General features: G+C 41.1%; 1 protein-coding gene across 2 annotated transcripts; it reads left to right on the forward strand.

Moving 5' to 3' along the window:
- The first annotated feature begins 200 nt into the window (after positions 1–200).
- On the forward strand, positions 201–3,869 carry LOC113145381 (ER membrane protein complex subunit 4-like). 2 transcript variants are annotated; one of them, XM_026332055.1, is made up of 7 exons: positions 201–335; positions 949–1,097; positions 1,542–1,656; positions 2,146–2,299; positions 2,445–2,605; positions 3,096–3,180; positions 3,336–3,869. In XM_026332055.1, the coding sequence occupies exons 2-6, from the start codon at positions 988–990 to the stop codon at positions 3,129–3,131; spliced, it is 576 nt and encodes a 191-aa protein (XP_026187840.1). In that variant the 5' UTR covers positions 201–335; positions 949–987; the 3' UTR covers positions 3,132–3,180; positions 3,336–3,869. The 2 variants fall into 2 exon arrangements, with proteins under 2 accessions (XP_026187840.1, XP_026187831.1); XM_026332046.1 differs by having other exon boundaries at positions 3,096–3,869.
- The last annotated feature ends 6,094 nt before the right edge of the window (positions 3,870–9,963 follow it).

Below are 9,963 nucleotides of genomic sequence, written 5' to 3' on the forward strand. Positions count from 1 at the left end.
AGATTTGACCTTTTTTTAAATGGAAAAATTGAGACGGGTGGTGACTGACAATATGTTGGAACAGTTTAAATTCCATTTAATGTTTTCATGAAGATTATATATATATATATGTATAAATATTTTTTTTAAAGTAGTTCTACTGACGTGCCACTAGAGCACAGTAGTGACGCAACAGCCCCAACAGCTGCGTACTACGTCATCATTGCGGGCCCCGGAACCAGCGACCGACGAGGGGCTTCGACCTGAACCTCGACACAGCTGCTAGATTTGCGCTTTTTTCCAACGAAAGTCCGATTAAAAGAAGCCGAGAGCAGTGAATTGAATGTTTATATAAGGTAACATCGATATCAAATCGGAGTGTGTTTGCTTCTTTTCGTAACGTGACCACAGTGGCAGCCCAACTGCGCCATGTGTAATTTCCAGGTTTTCAATTTGGATTATGCTCTGACAGATAACAACAACATGTTCCTTAGTGTCAGAGCCACAGAAACAAGCTTTCTAAGCTGTAACATGTCCTTCTTTTTTTTAGCTGGGTAAGGTTGACATAGGCAGACCTTTAACCTTAAACAGGATTGAATAAGGGGAAACTGTCCAACATGGCAGAAAGCATATTCAGTTCTGCTAATCTTTTCAGAGTACATGCACCAATGTGATGTTTTGTAGTCTGTAAAAATCTATCTGATGGCGAATCAGTGTTCAGAAAATCAGATGCTGAGGAAACCAACCAATAACTTTAATGTTAATTACGCCATAAAATACAGGTGAATAAATGTTTCTGTCTGAGTTTAGTGTTGTTGTTTTGGACAGATACTAGAATGAACACCTGTAATTGTTGCTGTGTGTTGTTTGCGATCCTAGTTTTCCTCTCAGATTTTCTGAGCTGTCTTGTTTTAGTGTATAAGTGACTGACCAGATGGGACCTGGCGCTCCCTGTTCTTGTCTCTGTAGGCTTTCGGTCTCTGAGGTCCAGCTGTGCAGTCGGTTGCCATGACATCTCCAGGGGGACAAGCAGGTGGAGGTGGAGCTCTGTCAACCAGGGGAGGCAGCGGGGCCCGGAGGATGAAGTGGGCTCTGGAGCTGAGCTTGGGCAACACCAGGTAAACAGGAACAGACTGGATCCAAGCGCTGACATTTGCCAAATAGTATGATTTGACAATCAGTGGCCCCTTTGTGATAACATCCACCTACACCTAAATTGTTAATCCTGCAATCCATAGTGCACCTTAAAGCTTTGGGGACACTGAGAGCCTGTAGTCTAAGTTGCATCCCATCAATTGCCATGTCTTCAAAAATGAATCCTTTGAATGTTTCCTGATTTATAGTGGTCAACATAGAATGACATAAAATGTCAAAATGCGTGAAGGGAGGGAGTGCTCCTGTTGTCTTCAGAAGAAATCAAAGGCTGCACAAATCTGAGACTTATTTTTTTTCTCTTTCCTTGCTTTAACGTCGGTTAGTAAATGCCAAGTCAAAGGCAGATCTTCTCCATAGTTATAGTTGAGAATGCAAAATAAACTCATGGTGCAACGTCTGTGCTGCAGGAGTCGCAGTGACCGGCAGGGTGGCCAGGGAGATGTTGTTTACCCCATCGGCTACTCTGAGAAACCCGTTCCCGACACCAGCATCCAGGAGACAGACAAGAACCTGGTGGAGAAGGTGAGCTTATTTCCTTTTCACTTTTTTCAGATACTGACATTGTTCTTGTCTTGTGCAACTTTTGAAACTGCACATCCTTCTCGGCACACTGTTTATTATTTTATTTAAATAAAGTCAAATAAAATATAAATAAGAATTGTAATTATGTTTTTTATTTTTTGTTAATTTCTATTGAAGTAGAGCAAACGTGTGACTTAATCATCAATATTTTAGAAATATTAGTGTTAAAAATACAAAAAACGAAGTGCTTTTAAATAAAATCTACATTATGATTTTATGTTGTGAACAAGCCTCCTGCCTTAATACACATACAAGTATTACGAGGTGCCATTTTGCCTGTGCAACATGGTGCCGCACTGAAGTACCTCTGTAATGGAAAACAGCCGCTGAGTGTAAATATCTATGGAGTGTCACATGTGATCAAGATCACATTTTCTAATGATAACCCCATACATTTGCTGCTGTGTGTCATCTTCCTCTGTTGTACAGCGTTGCTGGGACGTGGCCCTTGGTCCCCTAAAGCAGATTCCCATGAACCTGTTCATCATGTACATGTCAGGCAACACCATCTCCATCTTCCCTATCATGATGGTCTGCATGATGGCCTGGAGGCCCATACAGGCACTCATGTCCATGTCTGCCAGTGAGTATCCAGCATTCACAATGTTAGGGCGGGACATATTAACCCAGAATGGAAAATGTTCAGAGACCGTTGAAGACGATAAGATAAATATATCATATTAGGCCTTCATTCATATTTTCATTCATTCTTCTGTCCTCTGTCTCAGCCTTCAAGCTGTTGGAGAGCTCCAGTCAGCAGTGGCTTCAAGGCCTCGTCTATCTGATCGGCAATCTCCTGGGCTCAGCGTTGGCCATCTACAAGTGTCAGTCGATGGGACTGCTTCCGACACACTCGTCGGATTGGCTCGCTTTCATAGAACCACCTCAGGTAAATAAAGAGTCTGTGGCTTTTTTTATGGTTGTTAAAATTAATCTGCGAGGCAATAAATGCAGTTAAGTCTAATGTTTTTATACAGCACTTTCCTATCACCTCATTATTTAGCCCACTGTTTTGGTCACTATGGACTTCAGTTTTTAGGGTTTTGACTAATTACTGATCTCATGTGCCATACACTGTTTGGCCACTAGAGGGTAGAATATGCCAATTCTGTCATGTCTACTAGAATATATTTATTAAATCCAAAGCACTATAGTGGTGATTTTTGATACTTAAATAGTATGATATATCAGCTGATCATTTTTCTACATAACCCACAATGTAAAGATTTTATCCTTAAATTTGTTTTGTTTCTTTTTAAATTGTAACCAAGAGGTGTACTTTATGCAGTATACAAATATTAAAAATATATTGAAAATATTGTCAATTATTCTGCCGTCGGCCATTTTGCAGTAAAGTAACCATGTTGTTTTCTCAACAGAGGATGGAGATCATGGGAGGAGGGATGGTGTTGTGAAGAAGATGGATGATGGACCCACACATAACAGATTCACATACGTACAGAGGTTATATACTGTTCATTCTCCAGTGGTGCCACATTGCCCATTGCTGCTGAGAGGAAACAAAATTTTGCCAGCCCTCCTGCTTTTCAAAACAGCATTGTTAATGGCAGGATGTGGGGTTGCAGCTTTTAACACGTTTTGTTTGTCTTTTTTGACAGAAACATTAAGGTTACTTCATTTCGGCCGGCTCCGCTGCTTATGTCTTGACCTCCGCTGCTCTCCAGTGATCTTTTTTTTTTCTTTTCTTTTCTTTTTTAATTCTTATTAATAAAGATTTCAAAGCCAGCAGATCATGTTGACTACTGTTTAACTACTGTAATTTCCAGATTAAATTTATTTCACATTTAAAGACTCACAATCGTAGATTATTTATGAGGCTGTTTTGCTTAATACACAATTATATCTGTTTTTTGGGGGGGAACCTTATACGAGAATAACTTTATCTACAACTCCTTACAAATGGAGTCACAGTTTATAAAGTATTTCAGTTAGTGTAGTATAAGGTTGTATTGCAGTAGAATAGTAGTTTCTTTCTTTTTAATTTATTTTCTTGTTTCTCAGTTTGTAGCCCAACACTTTATTTTACCAACATGATTTCAGCCTGCTACCCAGCAACATGTACTAACCTGTTTAATTTATACTGATTTGACCTGTGAAAATATTCTATGAAATAAATCCCTAAGTAAAATGTTTTCAACGGTCTGTAAATTTGTTGCATGAAAAATAACTATTATTCCTGAGATGGGACATTATTGCATTTGCAATTTACAAATTTTATTAATATGACACAATAGTTTCTAATAGTAAAAGCCTAAAAGAGCACTGAAGACTGCAGTGTGTCTTGATATTATTTGGCTTTTGTAAAAGTAAGTAAAAAAAAAAAAGTGCATCTGTTGGTTTATGTTGTTGCTATGTAAAAGTGTGGCAGCTCATACTGACAACTTGACGGTCTTGTGGATGGTCAGCCAGATTCAAACAGCAGTTTAAAATTACTCCAATTTCAATTTCTGTGGAACTTCCTCATCAGCCTTTACCTTTTTTCTCCTTTTTCTGCTTTTGAATATATTTATTTTTGGGTGTGTTTGTGGTATTGGCTCAGCAGCAACACCCTGCACACATAACAATAGAAGCCAGGTAGGGCAGAGGCTAAACTTGGTAGGTGAGTGGCAGAAAGCTTGTACAGCCTTTGCTGATGAATAGGTATCAAATGTGGGTGTTAAACACAAGGATCTCCTGCATTCCAAAACAAAAGAAGATTTAAGTCAAATACACTTCTAAATTAGCTCATTGAACTATCATTGTTTTGCAATCCATCATTTTTATGTCAATACAAGACATGTCTGTCTCGTCAGCATGTTCCTGCCTACAGTGGGTACGGAAAGTATTCAAACCCCTTTAAATTTTTCACTCATTTTATTTCTCATTAATGTACACTCAGCACCCCATCTTGACAGAAAAAAACAGAAAATTTATTAAAAAAGAAAAACTGAAATATCACATGGTCATAAGTATTCAGACCCTTTGCAGTGACACTCATATTTAACTCACATGCTGTCCATTTCTTCTGATCCTCCTTGAGATGGTTCTGCTCCTTCATTGGAGTCCAGCTGTGTTTAATTAAACTGACTGGACTTGATTAGGAAAGGCACACACCTGTCTATATAAGACCTTACAGCTCACAGTGCATGTCAGAGCAAATGAGAATCATGAGGTCGAAGGAACTGCCCAAGGAGCTCAGAGACAGAATTGTGGCAAGGCACAGATCTGGCCAAGGTTACAAAAGAATTTCTGCAGCACTCAAGGTTCCTAAGAGCACAGTGGCCTCCATAATCCTCAAATGGAAAAAGTTTGGGACAACCAGAACTCTTCCTAGACCTGGCCGTCCAGCCAAACTGAGCAATCGTGGGAGAAGAGCCTTGGTGAGAGAGGTAAAGAAGAACCCAAAGATCACTGTGGCTGAGCTCCAGAGATGCAGTAGGGAGATGGGAGAAAGTTCCACAAAGTCAGCTATCACTGCAGCCCTCCACCAGTCGGGGCTTTATGGCAGAGTGGCCCGACGGAAGCCTCTCCTCAGTGCAAGACACATGAAAGCCCGCATAGAGTTTGCCAAAAAACACATGAAGGACTCCCAGACTATGAGAAATAAGATTCTCTGGTCTGATGAGACCAAGATTGAACTTTTTGGCATTAATTCTAAGCGGTATGTGTGGAGAAAACCAGGCACTGCTCATCACCTGCCCAATACAATCCCTACAGTGAAACATGTTGGTGGGAGCATCATGTTGTGGGGGTGTTTTTCAGCTGCAGGGACAGGACGACTGGTTGCAATTGAAAGAAAGATGAATGCGGCCAAGTACAGAGATATCCTGGAAGAAAACCTCTTCCAGAGTGCTCAGGACCTCAGACTGGGCCGAAGGTTCACCTTTCAACAGGACAATGACCCTAAGCACACAGCTAAAATAACAAAGGAGTGGCTTCGGAACAACTCTGTGACCGTTCTTGACTGGCCCAGCCAGAGCCCTGACCTAAACCCAATTGAGCATCTCTGGAGAGACCTGAAAATGGCTGTCCACCAACGTTCACCATCCAACCTGACAGAACTGGAGAGGATCTGCAAGGAAGAATGGCAGAGGATCCCCAAATCCAGGTGTGAAAAACTTGTTGCATCATTCCCAAGAAGACTCATGGCTGTACTAGCTCAAAAGGGTGCTTCTACTCAATACTGAGCACAGGGTCTGAATACTTTTGACCATGTGATATTTCAGTTTTTCTTTTTTAATAAATTTTGAAAAATTTCTACATTTCTGTTTTTTTTCTGTCAAGATGGGGTGCTGAGTGTACATTGAGAAATAAAATGAACTTTTTGGATTTTGGCAAATGGCTGCAATGACACAAAGTGAAAAATTTAAAGGGGTCTGAATACTTTCCGTACTCCCTGTATATCTTTTCACTGGACTCAATGTAAGGCTTGTGTGTTCTGTCTCTCCTCTGTTTGTGCTTTCTTCTTTAATTTTCACATTTCCTGTCTGCTCTGGACTTGGTGTGGGACTAGAGTGTGTGGCCTCTGTTGCCTTGTGAATCCCTTTGACACTACATGTCGTTTTTAATGTATCTGACTTGTGAGTTAGTGACCTTAAACTGTAAAAATTGCATGTTTTGGCTTCATTGTGTTGATCAGCTCCACCTTCCCTTAGTGCCACAGTTGTGTTTTGTTGCTGGGTTGGATGAATCAATTCTGGGCACAGACTGGGAGGTAACTTGAGATGTTTCTCAATGGTTTTTACAGATGAGATGGGATCTTTAGACTCACTTTCATTCAGTGGAGAAAATTCGGGTAGCCCGCATCTGGCTGTGGATGCCGTCTCACGAGTCTCATCTGTTGTACTTTTTCTTTTCATTGGACTTGAAACTGGCTCTTTATTTGCACTCTCGTTCAATTTTACTTCTAGCTTGTCTAGTACTTTTCTCTTAGGTGAGAACTTGAGTTCCCTTCTAGCCCTACAGGCAGTCAGCTGAGTGTTACCCACCATAGTTCTTCTCCTTTCAAAACTAGTGATTTGAGTCCCCTCATCTTTACTTTTTACTCTCCCATTACCCATCTCTTTCTTCTCTTCTGGGGTTTTGATTAAACTCCCCATTTTGGTGCAGAAATTGGAGCTACTGGTGTCACACTGTTCCCCTGTCTCTAACTTGAGTTTCTCCCCTACATACTTTTGAAATCGTTCCTCGTTTCCCATTCTTGAAAATTGTACAGCTGTATTTGTTTTTGTTCCTTTGCTCTGTTGAGAATTACTCTGTTCTTCTTTACATAATTGTCTTTCTCCTGAGGACTGTCTTTTGTTTTTTATAAATTACTCCATCCTTTTCTGGGACAAATTTGGCAGCTTTCCTAATACTCTTTTCCTTTGGCGTCCTCTTTTCTGCTCCTTCCGTCATGAATTCACTGTTTGTTACTGCTTTCTCATTCTCAGTCTGGCCTGCGAGCCTCTGGCTGCATCTGATTTTGTTGGTGTTTGTTGTTCCCTTGATTTGGTTCTCATTTGCTTTATTCGTCTCATCTTCTCTTGCTTTAATACATGTTGCTTTCTGTGTTACTGTTGTGACACCTTTTTCCAGATTATTCTCACATTTTCTTTCACCTTCACCACACTCTTCTTCTCTGATGCCAACGGACACTGCAAATGATGCTAGTTCTTCTTTTGCTCCCCCCAATATTTGTTTGCCAAGCTCCAAATCTGTTGTGTTGCCTTCGCTGGGATCACAGGAGCCTGTCACGTAAGACAAACTAGCTGGCACAGGAATTACATGGTTATGGTGGTCTTTGTGTGGGTGGAGCACATCCTGAAGTTGAGTAATTTTTTTAATGGTTTTTAGGTCTTTCTCAGGATCCTTCATGTGGGCTAACATTTGGGGCAATGTGTATGAAAGTTTCTTCCAAGCCAAGACACTCAGAGCTGGAGGGCTATCAGCAGGGGAGGGTGGGTCCTGGTGTGGCCTTGCATCACTGGACTTTGAGGAGTACTCGGTGGCATCCTCAGGTAGGGGACCACTCTGGGTTTTCAGGGATGATGGCTCTGACTGTGTGTCTGCAAGGTTTTCAAGGGGCACTGAGGTGTCTTCTGACATATCTTGACTGCTGTCACCTGAGAGAAATAGGGCTTCCATTCCATCACTTTCTCTTGCCTCCAAACTAGAAGGAAAACTAATGTCTGAGTGTAGAGACGAAGTAAAACTACAGTCCATAAAAAGCTGTTCATAGTGAAAAGGAGTTGACAGGGCATTAATAGGGCTGTAGTTTTCCAACAGCAGTGAAGGCAGTAAGGGGGAACAGCTGGGACCCCCTTTCTTTGATTCCATATTCCTTGAACTCTGAGCTGTGCTGTCACACCGTGTGCCTGCAGAATCTAAAACAAATGACTGAGCTCTTTCTGAGTAAGGTGGAGATGATGGCTCCTGGTGGATTTTAAAAAACTTTAAAAAAAAAAAAAAAAAAAAAAAGGACTTTAATAATCTGCTAAACACAGTAAGGTCGCTAAATGCAGAAGTTTTTATCAGTGGACCTCTACCACCAGTCAGAGGAGGAACTGAGAAGTTCAGCAGGTTACTAGCACTGAACACATGGCTTTCAACTGCATGTGATGTCCACTCAATACATTTTATTGATAATTTTAACCATTTCTGGGATTGCAGGCATCTCTTTAAGGGAGATGGATTGTCCCTAAATAAATCAGGAGTAAAAGCTTTCACCTCCAACCTATTTTTCTTCCTACGCCACAATCTTCCCTCTGCCAAGGACAAGATACGACGGGAATCTGCCAAGGACAAGATACGGGAATCTAAACAAAATGAAGAAACATCAAAACATCCAAAGCCAACACTCCCCCCCGAATGCTCTAACATGGAGAGAAGTCAGAGCAAAGATGAGGCCACACCCCCTCCACTAGCAGACACTGCCTGTGAGGATTCACTTCCCACAACCCCGCAAACCCTACCTAGTTCACCATCTTCCCGGGGCATCCCATTCCCCATCACCAAGAACCTCGCCAACCTGATGAAGCACATCACTACTGGGCCCAAACTGACCTCCCCCCCCAGTGTCATTTTCACACCCAGAAGTCCCTCAAAGCGGCATGCCCCACCAATTCCTCAGCAAGCTCTGCTGCAATCACAATTGCAGCATCCACCAACCCCTCCTCCACGCCGTCACCAAAATCATTCTTTGTCTCCACAGCCTGATAACAGCACAGTAAGCTCTAACTGATATGTGCTGGGTCCAGGCTGCAATACTGTTAGTCATGGCTCTCTCCAGGAAAAGCCGGGGCCCAATATGCAAATAGCTGTTTCAATCCCAGTTTTGATAGGTAACAGAAAAAGTTTGGTAAATCTACAGAGAAATATGACTTACCCAACGCATTCTGCAAATTTATGTATCCCTTGCCAACCACAGTATGTCCCAGAACATGGGGAAAACAATGTTTTTAACACACTAAATTTAGCTCTTTTAAATGTCAGGTCTTTGGTAGGCAAATCATTTTTAATCAATGATTTTATTATTAAGCACAAGCTTGATTTTATGTTTTTAACCGAAACATGGTTAGGACAAGATAATAATGCTGCAGTTCTTATTGAATCAACCCCTCCAAATTTCAGTTTCATGAGTGAAACAAGAATACACAAGAAAGGAGGTGGAGTTGCTATTTTATTTAGTGATAGCCTCAAATGCAAAAACATATCATATGGAAAGTTTGACTCCTTTGAATATGTTGCTATTCATACCAAATCCTCCTGTCGAGCAATATTTGTAACTATTTATAGACCCCCAAAGTACAATGCACATTTTTTTGACGAGTTTGCTAAATTACTATCTGTTGTATGCATTGAGATTGATTGTATTGTTTTAGTGGGTGACTTTAACATTCATGTTGATAATCTCAATGATGCAAGCGCAAATGAACTCTTGAACATCCTGGACAACTTTGGGCTTTCTCAGCATGTAACAGATCCAACACACATCAAGGGACACACACTGGATCTAATAATTTCTAAAGGTCTTAATATTTCTGAGGTGGTGGTGACCGATGTTGCTCTTTCTGATCATTACTGTGTTTTTTTTTAAAACAACCACCCCTGCTGTTTTGAACACAGGTGAAACAGAGGTAGTCAAAAAGCGGAATATTAATGAGAAGAGCTGTGCATTATTTATACAGGTTTTTGCACCATCACCAACCATGCCATCAGCCCCTGTTGATGATCTTGTAAGAAGTTTCAGTTCCAAAGTTATGACTG

This window comes from Mastacembelus armatus, chromosome 18 (genome assembly GCF_900324485.2).
Source record: "Mastacembelus armatus chromosome 18, fMasArm1.2, whole genome shotgun sequence".
Lineage (NCBI taxonomy): Eukaryota > Metazoa > Chordata > Actinopteri > Synbranchiformes > Mastacembelidae > Mastacembelus > Mastacembelus armatus.

Coding starts and splice junctions, on each gene's coding strand:
- LOC113145381 (XM_026332046.1), top strand. CDS start 988: ATGACATCTCCAGGGGGACAAGCAGGTGGAGGTGGAGCTCTGTCAACC. Junction 1,098..1,541: donor CTGAGCTTGGGCAACACCAG/GTAAACAGGAAC, acceptor TCTGTGCTGCAG/GAGTCGCAGTGACCGGCAGG. Junction 2,300..2,444: donor ACTCATGTCCATGTCTGCCA/GTGAGTATCCAG, acceptor CCTCTGTCTCAG/CCTTCAAGCTGTTGGAGAGC.